The 15,983-nt window shown below is 44.8% G+C and overlaps 1 protein-coding gene across 4 annotated transcripts; it reads right to left on the bottom strand.

The window, feature by feature from the left end:
- Positions 1-50: 50 nt before the first annotated feature.
- Positions 51-15,344, bottom strand: NRBP1 (nuclear receptor binding protein 1). Of its 4 annotated transcripts, none has more exons than XM_072634044.1 (18): positions 12,706-15,344; positions 8,672-8,901; positions 8,260-8,382; positions 7,942-8,043; positions 7,361-7,450; positions 7,117-7,157; positions 6,684-6,778; positions 4,979-5,062; positions 4,739-4,797; positions 4,495-4,593; positions 2,973-3,105; positions 2,579-2,684; positions 2,025-2,075; positions 1,792-1,927; positions 1,238-1,291; positions 1,075-1,138; positions 703-758; positions 51-617 (listed from the first exon to the last, which is right to left on the bottom strand). In XM_072634044.1, the coding sequence occupies exons 2-18, from the start codon at positions 8,879-8,881 to the stop codon at positions 513-515; spliced, it is 1,608 nt and encodes a 535-aa protein (XP_072490145.1). In that variant the 5' UTR covers positions 8,882-8,901; positions 12,706-15,344; the 3' UTR covers positions 51-512. The 4 variants fall into 4 exon arrangements, with proteins under 4 accessions (XP_072490145.1, XP_072490144.1, XP_072490146.1 ...); XM_072634043.1 differs by having other exon boundaries at positions 12,710-13,001; XM_072634045.1 differs by having other exon boundaries at positions 12,648-12,975.
- Between the last annotated feature and the right edge of the window lie 639 nt (positions 15,345-15,983).

Raw genomic sequence — 15,983 nt, 5'->3', positions numbered from 1 at the left:
GCCCGGCAGCGACCCCTGTCGGAGAAGGCGCGAAGAAACAGGCGCAGACGTTAGCAAAAGTAGACTTTATTACAGCAGCAACTGAGTCACACAGCCCCAAGGGGCCACGCTGCAGCACCCTCCCACCTCTCCAGACCAGTCCTTCCTAGCGGGATTGTGTAATCAGCTTCCTCGGCCCCAGCCTCTTTCCAGCACAGGCTGGGCAGGCTTAGGGAAGCTGGCGGAAAGCCTGAAGGCAAATCAGCCACTCCGGTGCCCCCCCCAAGGGCAGAGGGCAGCTGAGTACCCCCGGCTCAGTTCTGTGCAAAACAAGTAAACAAAGTGCAGGGGAAGAGGAAGAAAAAGGGGAGGGGAGTGATGATGCTCAAAGCCAGAGCCTTCCACCTCCCTCTTAAATGATAAAGGGAGAGGGGGCTGCACTGGGTAATACTGACTCCCAGAGGGAAGGGTGGGGCAAGAAGGGGCTGCAGCGGGTCTGATGACAGTCACAGCCCAGGGCACAGGAGTAAGCACTAGGAAGAGACGGTGACAGCAGCTGAGTTGAGGGTGCTGTTCCTGGCAAAATTGAACTTGTTTAGAGTCTCCTCCAACAGAGAGGTCAGGCGACTCTGGTCAGCCTAAGGAGGGAGAAGTCAAGGTGAGGTCTGAAGTGCGGTGGGGTAGGTCAAAATGATTCCAGGAAAAAAGGCAAGAAAACCTCACCTCACTGATGAAGCCCAACTGCACTAGCTCCGCGGCCAATTCTGGGATGTTTTCATCTACAAGTGGGAGAGAAAAAATGTTAAGACATTATTAGGAAGGTAAACTCAAACCATGTCTGTGAGGACCAAAGAATGTGCAACCTGAAAATTTCTTAAGCCTAGGACTTGTTAAATTGGTTGGGGAGAAAGTTATCCTTCCTCCCATAATTCCAATAAGAGGCTAAAGATGCCTATGTTTTATTTCCCATTTACCCAGAATGAATCTTGCCTCCTTTCCCAAGCCAGGATTGAGAATCCTACAAAAGGCAGATGACAGCTCTTACTTCCTGAGGGGAGAAGATAGGGGATAAAGGGAAAAGGAAGTCATACTCACTGGGCAGCAAGTCACAACTCAAATGCCGATTCAGTTTGTCCTCAAGTTTGAGCAGGAGTGTCAGCTGAAATATACAGCAAAGTCAGGAAAGGGAAGGAGCCCAATCTACACCCCACCCCCATCCTATCCCAACCCCCAAGTAGCTCTGTCCCCTGAGACTCACATGGTGTTTGACTCCTTCCTCTACTGATTCAATGTTGCACTGCATCAGCACCACCTAGGGGGGAAGAGTGTTAACTCCAAAGAACCTCTTTACCTCTGAAAGCCTCTCTCTGGGATCTTCCCCAGGACATACTATTTACTCCAGGGGGAGACAAGACATCTTTCTGTCTTTTAGTATTTAAAAGGCTGTCATACATAAAAATGTCAAAACCTCAAAGGGCAGGCCTAGGAAGAAGGGGTGTTGCTTGCCAACAGGTAGATTTAAGCTCAACATAAGGAAAAACTTCCTAATGGTTATAGAGCTGTCCAAAATGGGTTTTGGAGTTGGACTAGATGAGCTGTGAAGTGCCTTACAATTGAAAGTCTGTAATTCTAACATGTCAATTGATATTCTCTAGTTTCCTATAAAATTCAAAGATATTTCTATTTCATAATGATCTTCACCTTCCAGATACGAGCTGACATTTATATAATCCTTTACCTAAATGTCATTTGAGCTTTATAACAACCACTCTGTGACTATACCACATGTACTTTTTCTTGGCTTTTCCTCACCTTTCGAGTCTCTACTTCAGCTGGCTCAGGTGTTGGAGTCTTCACTGATGGGGGCACTACAGGTGAAGTCACCTCCTCTTGTTGGGGCTGTTGGGGCCGAGGTAGCCCAAAGGCCGTAAGGGGGTAGATCCCATTTCTGGAGTGAGATTAAGTATGTTAAACAAGGATTGCAAAGGGTTCCATTGGCTCCCCCTGGCCCTGCTTCCCCATGGATACTGTCTTTTCCCTCTCACCTTACATCTTCAAGGAACTTATCCAATTCCAGAGCTGGTGACTGAGAATACCTTGAGAAAAGAGTTTGAAAAAAGGGAAAGGTAAAGTTATTTATGCACTCAAATACAATCACTCTTGTGAAACATTTAATGATCCTTAGGGAATCTCTTTTTTAGCCTCCACACCCAAACCTAACTAGATAGCTTATGGACATTCAGAGAGCTTGTAGACAAAATAGAATGCCTATTTGCCAAACACTTGCACTATCCCCCATACCCGGAATGAGCTCCTTCCTTACAATCTTCTGTGCCTCTGAAGCCCTTTCTATCAAGGCCCAAGCCAGCTTCCACCTTCCTCCATGAAATTTTCTCCCTCATGCCCACCCTGAGGTGAAAGTGATTTCTCCCTTCTCAAATCTTTCATAGTTTCTCTCAGTTAAGTTAAATATTTTTTGTGTAGATCTCTCCCCTCTGGTCTCATTACACTGAAAATTCCATTGTCTCTGTTTTATTGATCTTTGTAACCATAGTACTACAAAACATCTTGCATCTTGGAACACCTCACAGTCACTCACAGGGTCCGATAAAGTTCTCTCCCAGGTCCTGGAGGGATTTCTGCCAGTACAGCATTGGTGTCCATGTTCTTGGTGATCTCCTCCAGGGCATTTTCTGGTATGAGGTCTGGAAGACGTATACAGGTGGGTCAGAGTGGAAAGTTATAGGAGGTATAAGAAACAAAGACATCAAAAAAGGCTTTTTTCCTCAGAAGTTTTTAAGGATAATAAACTTGGAGGGAGAGCAAGAAGGTGGTATTTGTCACATGTTGGGACCCCATAATACTGTGGGTAGAGATAAGAAGTTGTATGGGACAAAACAGTCCCTTGGGGGAGGAAGAGAAATTCATGATGAAGTCATAGTGGCACAGCTATAGAGGCACTAGAGTGGAAAGAGATCCTAAGCAAAACTTACGTTGGTGTCCCACAATGCAATGTGCAGCAAGCAGTTTGAGTGAGGGCACCTCAAACAGTGCAGGATGGAAAAGTAGTTCTCTGGCTGTAGGCCGACGAGCAGGCTCAGTTTGCAGGCATTTTTGAATGAACTCCTGAAGAATGGAGAGAGTTAGGTTTTCTGTTCAAGTTCCCTTCTTTTGTGCTTCCTAGCCCCAAGATTTCTCAATAATTTTCATTTCTCTTATATCCCTTCTTTGAAGTCAAGTCACAAAAGCTCTTTCCTCTATCACCTCTCAATAAATGCATTCTTCTTAGTTGACTCCCAAATACTATGAATCGCAACTTTCAAATTCTTAGAAATTTTCTTGCTATTTAATGTTCTTCTTCTACTTCCTTTCTTGATCTACACTTACCTGGTTTTCACTTTTTATGGAAAACTCATCCTTTTTAAGGTCTCCGATCATCTTTTTACTGCTAGGTTCAAAGGTTTATTTATAGTTGATCCTCCATCTATCTACTATATTTAACTAAAACTGAAGTTGCTAAAGATTAGAAAAAGAAATCGATTATGGAACAAAAGCCTATGCTTCCTTCAGTAGTTTCCCTACCCAACTTCTCTATATTGGTCAAACAGCAATCCTATTTCTCAATCCTGAGACCTCAAATTCACATCAACTCTTGAAATATTTTTTGTCTTAAAACTCCATTTATCAAATCTCACTGTTATTCCATACATATAGGCTTCCTCTCAAAGGAAAACTTATTTTTAAAATTTCTGGCATGTACCGCCTTGCTTGCGTTGGCTGAACTGAACATCCTCATTCCAATCCCATCATTCAACAGTGAAATTATCCCTGATTTTATCTGATTCACATTTGAATCTATCAGTCCCAAGTCATAGCACATCAGTCTATCCCTATACTCCTAATCCCTGGCTTCTACACCACTCACCTACCGAATTCCTCATGGTTCACCTTCCTTCTAGTCCTCTTCCCCCTTATCTCTTATTCCTCTCTCCATCTACCAAATCACACTCTTCCTATTCAACTTTAGGACAGTGGGATATATTTTCCAGTGGGCAGGTACACTAAATAGTAGAATTAAAGGAAGAAATCCTGGAAATATCTTACCTCAAATATTTATCTAGGTGTAAGACCTTGGGCAAGTCACCTAATCAGTCTCAGCCTCAGCTTCCACATATGTAAAATGGGGATGAGAATAATATATACCTCTGGGTTTTGAGGATCAAATGAGAGAACAGGTAAAGCACTTCATAAACCTTAATGTACTTATGTAAAAAGGCTGTTATTAGTAGTTATTATCAAAGAACAAAATATCTCTGGAGTGAGGGAACCTGGTTTCAATTCCTGTCTCTGATGCCCACTACTTATGTGAACTTGGGCAAGTCAGTCCATCAGTGTCTCAGTTTCCTTATCTTTAAATGAAGGAGTTCACATGAAATGGCCTTTTCCAGCTATAAAGTTATGCCTATGATCGGGGCAGAAAGGGGACCTAGAGTTAATGATCATGAAGTTGCTCACCCTCTGAAGTGGGTCCTCAAGTAGCTGGATGGCACTACTGATGGCCTCCTGTGGAACATAAGATGACTCTCCATTTCCCTGAATCTCCAGCACTGCCATCTGGGGTGGTTTAACAAAAGAGAAAAAAGATGCTGCCTAAGGACCTACATATTATAATATAACGCACAGGCCTCAGGAGACTGCCTGACCCTCATCCATTTTCTCCTCCCATTTCCCCTCATCTCATCCCTTATGGAATCCTCACCTCCAGTGCACACATGCCGAAGGAGTAGATGTCCACTGCTGTTGTCACGTTAGTGACTTCTGGGAAAGAGACAAGGCTCATGGTGGATAAAAGGAAAGGCTGAAGAAGCCCTGAATTTGTTCTCTATGTGGACTAGGAATCTGACACACCTAACTTCTTATATGCCAGTAAGGCAAATATAATAGGACTTCTGGGATAGGGAGCTAGGAATTGGAAGTACAAGTGAATAAGATCCCTCACCTCCATACTCGGGAGCAAAGAAGTGTAGATTCTTCTGTTCTTCTCGACAAGTCTTCACATGATTGTTAATAGTGTCAGGAGCCACTGGGAGTGGGAGATGCATCTTCAATTTACGGTCATCAAGAATGCACAGCTCCAACCCAAACAAATCCCAGCTTTCACTTACGAATCCCATTCCCAGTCTACTTACCTACCCCACCCAGAACTATTTTGTATAGGGATGACACTGTCACACAGTACATCCCTGGTCCTCATTCTGTGTTCTTTCCCCACCGACAAACATAGACACAAAGGCATCATAGCTATATGAGACCTTGGGTTGGTCAATGGTCAGGTCTTCTAAGGAAAAGCCTTGCACCAAAGGCCCACCCACCTCCCTAAAATAGTAATCTAACTTGCTCATGTCTACCCCCCCATCTCAATGTTCTATAAATCTAGTGTTAGTTGTGCCCTGATTTCTTCCTCCCACCCATCCCACTGTTCTGTAGTTTCTAGCTTAAGTTGCCAACATGGGAGAGTAGGAAGCCCATTCTGTTTCCTTGGTGTCAAGGTAGGGACCTTGAGAGTTTTGCTGAAAAAAAGGCAGGAAATGCCAATGCATGACAAAGTGTGTAGCCTTCTTCTTACTCCCCCTCAGCTGACAGACTCCCAAAATACTTAAGTCCAGAAGTAAGCTGACAACCTTGAACAATGATCCTACTTTTAACCTATCCTACTTCTTATTTCTTGGCCCCCAAAAGTATCTCTGCCCTGCACCCTCCCCCTAAATTTCCCAAGATCCTGCCTGCCACAGAGCTGAGTGAGGAACCAGGGCTGGGCTCATTTTTGGAGTCACTCAGGTCAGAAGACAATGGCCACAAGTCACAGAGAAGCTGGGGAGCACAGCATGGTTTGGAAGGGACCAACCTGATGAGAGGGTCTGAGGAATGTAAGGGGTAGGTGGCCAGCCAGACAAAAGTTCACAGGAAATAAGCAAGTTAGGACTGGGGCAAGCAAGTACACAACTAATGGGAGCAGTAACTAAGCAGGCATAAGGGTGGGAGGGAACAGGTGCTTGCTCCATTATTGCATGCTTTGGGTAGCCAGTCCCAAAGGGAGCACAGACGGAGCCCCAGGTGGGGCAGAGAGCTCTCACCATTAGCAAAAATCCTATGAAAGACTGTTGGGAACAGAGCAGCCCGTAAGCGGGAGGGAGGAAAACAGAGAGAAGTCATGAGCAATGGAGCAGCCAAGCCCCAGACGCATGGACACACAAACAGCACATCAACACGGCACACAGAAATGCAATACACTGCACACAGACACAGAGCACATGGACAGCACTCACAGCAGGCACAGTCTGGAACCTCTTTGGACAGGGCTTGCAAGGCCCCCCTGCCTAGATAGATATCAACCCGTCCCCATTCTAAACAGATACCACCCTCATTACCTAGTTTTTCCCAAACTGTCTGTTAAATCCCTCCCACCCACCCAAACTGAGGTTAATTCCCTCAAAAAAAAGTTCTAGCTCAAAATTACACTATGCCTCTCCCTTTTAAAAGGACTCTCTTCTTATCCTCCCCAAGATCTACCCTCCAGCTTAATTTGTACCTTTTCCCCCTCATTTCATGAATTTTCTCTGCTCTCTTCCTCTTTCACCTTAGCCCATGATTCCCATGTTCCCCTGCCACTCCCTTGACCTGAACCTCAGCCTCCCCCCCCTCACCAGAGCCAATCTTGATGAGTCCATTGTGCTGGATGAAGATGGTGTCACAGGTCAGGTTCCCATGGATGATTGGGGGGTCACAGGAGTGCAGGTAGCTGTGGGGGCACTGGGCTGTTAGAGGGGCTACTAGAAAACTAGGGAAAGGGCAACCCAGGGAATAAAGGAAATAGCATGAAAAGCCCTGCTGGTTATTACACAAGGTGCCCCCACATTCTGGGTTTTTCACCATGCCAAATGCTTTAGGTAATTGGAAAAGTACTATAAAAAGAGAGGCAGGAGATGGTGTTATGCCTGGAGAATTGAAATTTGTTAATTTGTTAAGGATGACCCACTATCATCCAGACATAGTATTACATGGCTATCGGGAAGTGGGAAAAGGCAAAGAACAATGCCTTGCAATCTACGGGTGGAAACTAACAAAACAACAACTTACCTAAGAGCAGAGAGGATCTGTGTACACCACCGCTTCCAAGCCTAGAAGATGGACAGACCAGGTATAAGAAGTAACCCCATCATTTGTAATAACTCAAACCAGGGACCATTTTGCCCCTCCATACTTAATATCTCACCCCCACCAACCCATATATAACAACCCATATATAACAAATGTATACACCAACACAACATTCTTCAAACCTCAAACCCACCCCAACCCTCTGCCTACTTTCTGTCCATACCTTTTCATTCATGGTCTTATGGTTCTTCTTTGTTTTCTTCAGAAACTGTTTCAGACTTCCAGATGACATGTATTCTGTGATAAATATCACCTGAAGGGTAATTTAAAAAAAAAAGCACAGTGACAATTTGTGAAAGGCAAAATTCTTCATCATTTTGTGGTCTACAAATCAGATACTGGAACACAATCAAGACAAAAAAATAAAATAAAATCACTTATCTTCATTAAATCATCTGTTAGATTTTTGCTCCTTTTGTTTAGAAGAGCAGTTAAAGACTGCAGAAAAGTAAAAGTTTTTCTTTGTATATGGAGGGGGCAGGAGGATGGGAAGCGAAAGTGACAACTATTGGTCTTGGAAAAACCCTAATCTTAACCAGACAATAGGTAAGGAGGTCATGGCCCTGGTCCCCACTCCCCAGAACCACTCCTCACTTCCACAGTCCCTCCCCACTTTCACACCTACTGATCCCCGTTCTGTTTCCAAGCTATCTTGTTCTCATCTGTAGAGGTAGAAAAAGAAACAGGAACTGCTCATCTTCTTGCACTACTAGGATAAGGAGAATTCAGGAACAGATTCCTTACCCTGGCTTTGTTCTCCTTAATGTCAGCCCAATACTTGTGGAATTTGACAATGTTAAGATGTTCCAGCTGAATCAGATTATCAAATACAGCACGAACTTTTTCCTGCAGGTAGGGGACAATAAAGGGTGTAACTCAGGAAACCATTTTATAGATGATTATATTCTTCCTCCTTCTTCACTTTTCACATCCCCTTCCTCAGACTGTTCTAATCCCAAAGCTATCCCCTCCCCCCACAGCCAGCTCCCGAACACCAAGTCCACAGATACTAAAACACTTCCCTTCAATCATTCTTTCTTAATTCTGATCACTATCACATACCTCCTGAAGTTTGTAGTTCTTTCGCTCAGAGAACTGCACCTCATTCCACACGACTTCCACACCCTCCTCTGTATCCATTGCTAGGTAAGCACTATCAATGCCTGGTACATTCCGCTGGTTCACCTGGTAATGAAAACTCCAAATGAGAAGAAGTTAGGATAGCTTCATACCAACCTAAATACATCTCCAATTGTGAAAGGAGTAAAAAGCACTTTGCAAACCTTAGAGCATTATGCATACGTGAGTTATCATTTGTTAGAATTCATTTACACATTCAACCTATACATCCATCTCCTACCTATGGTAAGGAATCTATCCTACATATTTAAGTCAAGCCCTATGAGACTCCTTTACCCAGTTTTTTCCTCTTGTCCTCCCTTCACCATTCTCCAAAGCACCCTTATGAGTTCACCTCTTCTCTCCTCTTCTGCCAACGCCCACAGGGTGACTCTTCCAGGATCTCAGACTCATCTTCACTCTCTTCCTCTTCCTCTGGAGAAACAGCTGAAGCTGTGGAAGTCACTGGAGGTGACACAGAAGTCAACCCTGGGGCTGAAGATGAGGATTCTGCCTTTGGATCTGAACCACTGCTGGGTGCTGTTTGGGTCTCCCCCTCTGACATGCTGGAATGAACACTTAGGTCTGCAAAGATTGGGAAGTAGGAAGGTCTAAGAATGGATTCACACAAATCCCAATTCCCCCTAAGTCAAGGAAAAAAACAGATACTTCTACATAATTCTCCCTAATTTTCCCAACTAATTCCAAAGTTAAAGCCACTCTTGCTTCATAATGTATTCTAGCTCCATTTATTCTAGGTCATTTAAGCGTTCTTACAACACCAGAAAAGAGAAGCTAGGAGCTCTCATTGCCAGAGTGCAATACGCAAAGAATTATGGAAGCTTTATCTTCCACACTCCATCAGTGACTCCTCTGACTCAATTGAGTGACACAATGGTAGGGTTTTGATTCTTCTCAAGAGCAATAAAACCTTCTGGAACTTTTTTTTTTTTACTACCCTTACCTTCTCTTATTTGTGCTCAATAATGAGATTTCATGGGAAAGACAGGACTGGTTGATTTTACTAGTTACAGCCAGCCACACGCTGTTTAGCCTAGGTGGGATGATGGTTCCAGCCAATGAGCCTTACTGTCTCATGGGCAATTAGAGTGTAGTCTCAATAGTGGGGTTGGAGGTGTGCCCTAGACAATATCCATTGTGTATAGAGGTCCAGTAATAGAATGCTCCTATTCAAACCCCCAAGCAGGCAACTGTTCCACTCACCCTGCCCTAAGTAAGGATAGACTTGGGACAACCTACTCCAACTCTCTAGATAGGAATAATGTTAGTATTCTAGAACTAGGGCTAGTCCTCTCATTAAATGTCTCCCACTCAAAGGACTAATCCAGTCAATTCATGAAGAAACTCATTCATAAAGCCAGATGACTGGGAGTTCAATGATCTCATCTCTGATGACCACACCTTGTCCTATGATGTCAGTGTGGCACATATGGGTGTCACTCAAAAATATCACATCACTCATGTATCCAATGAGATGTCAACCTCAAACAATACATCTGGCTGGGAGCAGCCTACTCTGGGCCCTCTGAATCTAGGTCTAAAGCTAAATTCATTTCTTATCTATTCAAAATACCTTATAAAGATTTGGCTGTTCATTAGTTTTCCATTCCCAAAGCAGACTGAGTCTCCAGTTTTTGGTACATGGGGATGGTGGTAAGTCTCCATTCTATATGGTTCAACAAATTTCGACTCTTATCCTCTGAAGCTATCCTCTGATATCCTTTGAATCCCTGAATCAGATGTGGAGGTTTCTCTTTGAAATTCAAATGACTGCAAAATTCATAGTGGCCTAGTTCCTACGTGCACCAATAGTAGGATAGTATAATTCACTTTTCTGTACGTATTGTTTCCACCAAATAGAATGTAAGTTCCTTGAGGGATAGGATTGCTTTGTCTTTGTAATCCCCAGTGCTGAAAGTAGTGTACAGTTAAGTTTAATAAAAATTTGTGTTACATGAATAACCAATACCTGACTTTAAATTATAGGAAAGTGACTTATTCAGTAAAGAAGATTCCCAGCTTCTAAACTTGTTTTTCCACAGAGAATACAATCACTATTAAATACATTCCATACCCCTAAAATTAAACATTGAAAAGAACTTAGATCCAGAGTACTGACACAAGACTTGTACAGATTGAAAGTGCTATCCACAAAGTAAATATGCTATTCTCCATAATGGTTATGAATTTTTAAAAGCCTAGACTGAGTCTATCCCACATCTCTTTTTAGAAAGCAGGCCACTATGAATATACATTCAATCCTAATCTGCTATCACTTCTTTTTAATAATACAAACTAACAAAAAAGGCACTAAATCGAAGATACTCTTCTTAATACCATTATTTAGTTCTTTAACTATCATTCAAAGGGAGAATTTTCAGAAGTTCAGCATTGTCAGAACTACTAGGGACTGCATAACTCTTCTATCTACTATTCCCCCAAGTAACTGGCCTCTTCAGGGGTTTAGGGGTGAGGGGTTATTCTCTTTCTTTTTCTCAGAAATGCAGCTACAAAAACGAACATGTTCCCTCCCACTTTCACCTTTGAAAAGATTAAGATAAAGAAGTCCTTAGGAGTCATCCTTATAAGTGATCTTGTCTCTCAGGATACAGGAGAACTTAAATTCACCTTCCAGTGGGGGTGTTAATTAACTAGCAAACTATGACAAATTTGCTTCTCAAATCCTTGGCTTAGTTAAACCTACTCTAATCTGTTGAGCCTGAGTCCTTTTCTAGAAATGGGCTCTAAAACCACTCTTAGCAATAAATAAGATTGGTTACTATGAAGAAGTTTCCAGGGACTTTCAGAAAAGCAAAACAGTAAGTTACTGCTAGACCAGTATTTGGGAGAGTAATATAATTTTCAGGTAGGTGTCAGAATTGCCTTTGGAATTCACCTGCCAGAAGCCCACAGAGACGATGAGGTTACAAGCAGATTCTGAACTCTGGTTTAGCACAATAAAGGAAAATAGAATGAAAGTCATGGCCAATGCCTCAGCAATAATAAGAGCCATGCTCTTAAAGATTTTTTTCTTTCTAGATGTGGCATCCAAGATTCTAGTATCAATATCAATCCATTCAACAAGCATTTATTAAAATACCTACTGTTATAGGGACACAAAGACAAAAAGAACTTTTTTCCTTAAGGAGCTTATAATGTCTTGGGGAAACAATATATGCAGAAAAAAATTAAGTATCAAGTAAGGTGGAAAAGGAGGTAACAGGATGAGAGCATGAACAGCCGTAATGAAGATCTGAGACCCCCCCAGAGGGTCACTTAATACCTGTACTGGGAAGGTGACCCCAGTCATGGCCTTAACTACTATACAAAGAACCCCTGGTAGGTTGGTGTTCGGTGGTGTGGTTTGTCCTTTGTTCTCGAAGAGGACCATGGCATCAGGAAGGTGATGCCATGGCTTGTGAGTGAATTGGATTTAAATGAGGAAGGGTTGTGCAAAGTCAGCAGCCTCACTTTCTTCTCCGGAGCCATCCAGGTCCAGTGGCAAGATATAGATCAGGACGACTGGAGACGGCCCCCCACAAAGAAGCCCTGCCAGGCCAAGGGAAGGAAGAAGAGACTTCTACCTCAACACTGCCCTCTACCCACATCCTCACCAAGAGCAGGGTGGAGGGGGAGTGGCGGTGATCAGAGTGGGAAAGAACCGCAGCAAAATTCACCCTAAATCCCCAAGCATCGAGCACAACCTAGGCGCTTAATAAATGCTTATTGGTGGAGAGGCTGCCACCGAAAAACCACAGCACACCTCTACGGCCTTCGACAACCACTGTTTTGTTGAGCGTGGCCGGCTGGGCAGGGTCAGAGTTCTCTCCAACAAAAGCCTGGAGGCCCTCGGCAGCCAAGCGCCCCGGTCCGGAGCTGACCACACCGGGGTACGTTCGGCAAAGCTGGCGCCCGAGACGTGTGGAGCCGGTGGCCCGCAGCGAGGGGACGAGCCGGCCGGCGTCGGCTCAGACCCGCCGACACTTCCCCGGCAGCGGGACGGCGGCGCTGGGCGGCCCGGGACGTCTGTCCCCCGTCACGCGGGCCTGTCAGCGGGCAGGAGGCCACGCCCACGGTCAACTAAAGGTTCGAGGCCTCAGCCCCCGAAGCCCAGTAGGCCAGTCACAGCCGCGGGCCAGGCTGTTGGAGCCGCGGGCCCTGTCTAGGAGGCGAGCTGCCCCTCTCGGGCCTGCGGGGGCACCGTACCGCTACGTCGGGGCCCAGGGAGAAGGCCCAGAGCCCGGGGGCCACACACACACTGGGGCCGGACAGCCAGCCTGGCCCCTCTACCTCCTCCCCAGCTCTCTTACCGGCCTCAACTCCGCTCTCTCCCTCACACCCTCCTCGCCTCCTCTCTGTCTCACTCACGTACGGGCTTCGGTCCCCTCAGCCTCCGCTGCAGGTCCGGCTCCGGTTCCGGTTCCGGAGACTCTGCTCAGTTGGGCTCGGCTAGATAAGGCGCAGCTCTCTCACAGCGGCTCGCCACAGCTCAACCGAACTCTGGGCCCCGCCCTCCTCATCTGAACCAATTGGCTAGCGGCGCTGAGCGGACGCTGGAAATCTATTGGTCTAGGTGGACCACAGTGGGAGGGGAGCTGCCCCTCCTAGCCAGTCAGTGTAAGATCTAGGAAGTTTCGTCCCACCTCCCCTCCTTTTACGTCAGAGGTTTCCCCTCCTCCTCTCCCCTCAGCGCTCCCAGTCACAGAAGTCAGCCTCTCCGTCTGGTCCGTCCGGATAGGCGGCCTGCCCCTCCCCCCTCGCCCCGCCCCGCGTGCTCCTCCCTCTCTCCGCCCCGGTCCAAGTGTCAGCTGGTCTCGGATTCCACCGAGGAAGACTGTTTACTTCCTTCGGGGGCGAGGTGGCGAGCGGTAGGCGGACAAAAGAAATTAGACGCAGCCAATAGGACCGCGCGGTCCGGAGGAAGCCTTGGATTTAATTCGAACCCCGCCTGCGTCTCGCTCTTCGGGCGACCTTCGGTGGTGCCCCGGTTTCCTCCCCCGATGATCTTCCGGGTTCCCTGGAAGCCCTGGAAGGGGCTGCCGTTTGTTTAGGGTTAGAGGACGTTACGACGGATTTCCTGCAGGCGCCAAGTGCTTCGTGTTCGTCGCTGTATCCTTGGCCCGTCGTCAGCGCTGAAGGGCTCTTGATTGATGCACAGCCGGACGGGAGCTGTGCCCACCCACCAGCCAGCCGCAGACGACGTACGTGAACAAGTGCAGAGAACTCTTTTTTTACGTAGCACACCGCGCTTTTCAGAACACTTCCACATGCAGTCTTCCTATTTAGAGATTTCGAAATCTCAAAAAAAGAGCCAACCCCCCCCCAAAAACCTAAGGCACAGAGAATTTACCTACGGACGTAAAGCCAGTTAGGGACAAAACCAGGACAGGACCAGCCGGTGAGCAGGCACTTGGAGCATGAGGAAGGTGTGTCTAAGAGGAACGCACGGTGTCTCCGAAGAGGAAAGAAAGTATAACTGGAGAGCAAGGGTGCGATCAGCTCCGCACAAACTTGCATCTGAGGAGTAAAGGAGAGGAGGGCGTTATTAACAGTAAAATTAATTTTGAGAGATTACTACTGCTTCTTTATCAAGTCAGGAGACCTTCAGTCACCAAACCCCCCCATTGAAACAGGATGACTAAATGAAGTCAACAAGCATTTATTGTTATTTGTTAAGCGTTCACTAAGTGTGTGAAGGTTGTACAAGGTAGGACTTTAGCTGATAACTGAAGGGAGCCAGGAGGCAGAACTGAAGGGAGAGCATCCAGGCACCGGGAAAAGCCACTAAAACTCACTGAGTATAAGGATGAAATGTCTTGTGTGAGAAACAGCAAGGAGGCCAGTGTCACTAGCTTGTAAAGCATGGGGACGGGAATAAAGTGTAAGAAGACCAGAAAGAAAGGACTGTGTTATGATGGGTTTTAAAAGCCAATCAAAGAGCTTTATATTTGATCCTGGAGGAAACCACTGGAGTTTACTGAGTAGTACATGATTGACATGCTCAGACACCCACCAGGGAGTAAGGAAGTGCATTCCAAAAAAGCATAGTTCTAAACTGCAGAAGAGGGGAGGAAGCAACCCCTAGATTAAGCCATTAGTTAAAGTCAGAGGCAAGGGCAAGGGCAAGAGCCCTAGGGTGAGACAATCAGACACAGAAATAAAGGGGAGGGTGGGGGTAGGAGCAGAGAAATGTAAAATAATGATTCCCAGAGACTGAACACATTTTAAATTACTTACATTTTCAAGTTGACTGTAGATGAATGTCTTCTACAGTATAGAAAGAAGTTAATTTAGCATATAGCACAAGTAGTGCTAAATGGCACTTGAATAGAATTGAAGTGAGGGAAACCTAAGCTATGTGTAAGCAAATCATTTAGCATTTCTGGCCCTTAAGTTTCTTCTCCATTTGTAAAACGAGGGGGTTAGATTTAAAACTCTAAATCTATGACCCCTCTATCTTTTAGATAGATGGAACTCGTTAATCACACCTGTGCATGAGCCACTTATCCTAATCCTACACACAACAGAATGTTTTAATCCCTGTATTATTTTCACATCACAAATTACAAACAAGGATATAAACTTTTTAATTATTAATTATGCATTAATTATGCAAAAAAAATACAAGAAGTAAATGAAGACAAGGTACCAGGTACACCAAAACATCCATGACAGCCCTTTTGTGGTAGCAAAGAACTAAAAACGAAGTAGATGCCCTTCACCTGGAAATGACTAAACAATTTGTGGTACAGGAATGTAATGGAATATTGCTGTGCTATAAAAAACTGAAAAATTCACCAACATGAGAAGATGAATGAACTGACATAGAGGGAAGTGAGAAGAACTAGGAAAATGCATACACAATGACAATTTTTGGAAATAGAATAAAAAAATGAAATTGAACACTGTGTAATTATAATGAACTAGCCTTATTTGGAATTGAGAAAATGTACCACTCTTCCTTTTTTGCCACCATAGTGGGAAACTGGGTAATAAAAAATTTTATATATTGTTGGGTTCCATTTGTGCTTTTTCTGCTTTTTAAAAACAAGCTTTAATAGAGGAGATAATTTGTTGGGGACAGGGGAGGAGAGGGGAGTAGAGGGGAGGGAAGAGGCGAAAGACACTCAGAAATGGAGGTGATATAAAAACTGATTCTACAAATTTTTAAAATGAAGTATTTAAGACAAATTCCGGTGCCCCACTCAGTAGTCTGTAAAATCCTTGAGGACAAAGACTGTTTGATTTTTGTCTGTGTAACTTTGTGGTTCAGGAACCACCAAAGACTCTCATCTCACACAGACTTGATCTGATCCTGAGGGCTTGAACCAAAAAGGTCAATTTATCTTCCTTTGGCTCATTGCCCACACCTGTATTAATGCAAGAATGTTTCTGAAATGAAACAGAAATGTGTTGGGAGTCAATAGTTCCTAGGCAGGAAACTTTCTTCTCTCAGCATAGAAAAGCAAACAATGACCATACTCCTTATAGTTTCATCAGGTTGCTTAAGAAATTCATCAGTTTTGTGGGAGAGTTGGAACACAAATTCATTGTTGGTGGAGCTGTGAGCTGATCCTAATCAGCTGATTGCTGGAGAGCAATTTGGAGCCATGCCTAAAGGGCTATAAAAATATGCATACCCTTTG

The sequence above is a fragment of the Notamacropus eugenii genome, chromosome 1, assembly GCF_028372415.1.
Source record: "Notamacropus eugenii isolate mMacEug1 chromosome 1, mMacEug1.pri_v2, whole genome shotgun sequence".
In the NCBI taxonomy this organism is placed as follows: domain Eukaryota; kingdom Metazoa; phylum Chordata; class Mammalia; order Diprotodontia; family Macropodidae; genus Notamacropus; species Notamacropus eugenii.
This window is presented reverse-complemented; position numbering and strand designations above follow the sequence as displayed.

What these genes read in the sequence shown, in the direction of transcription:
- NRBP1 (XM_072634044.1), bottom strand. Translation starts at nt 8,881, where the DNA reads ATGTCAGAGGGGGAGACCCAAACAGCACCCAGCAGTGGTTCAGATCCA. An exon ending in CTTTGCTCCCGAGTATGGAG is followed by an intron (nt 4,798 to 4,978) that starts GTGAGGGATCTT and finishes TCTCTTTCCCAG; the next exon opens with AAGTCACTAACGTGACAACA. An exon ending in TTGAGGACCCACTTCAGAGG is followed by an intron (nt 3,106 to 4,494) that starts GTGAGCAACTTC and finishes TCCATTCTTCAG; the next exon opens with GAGTTCATTCAAAAATGCCT.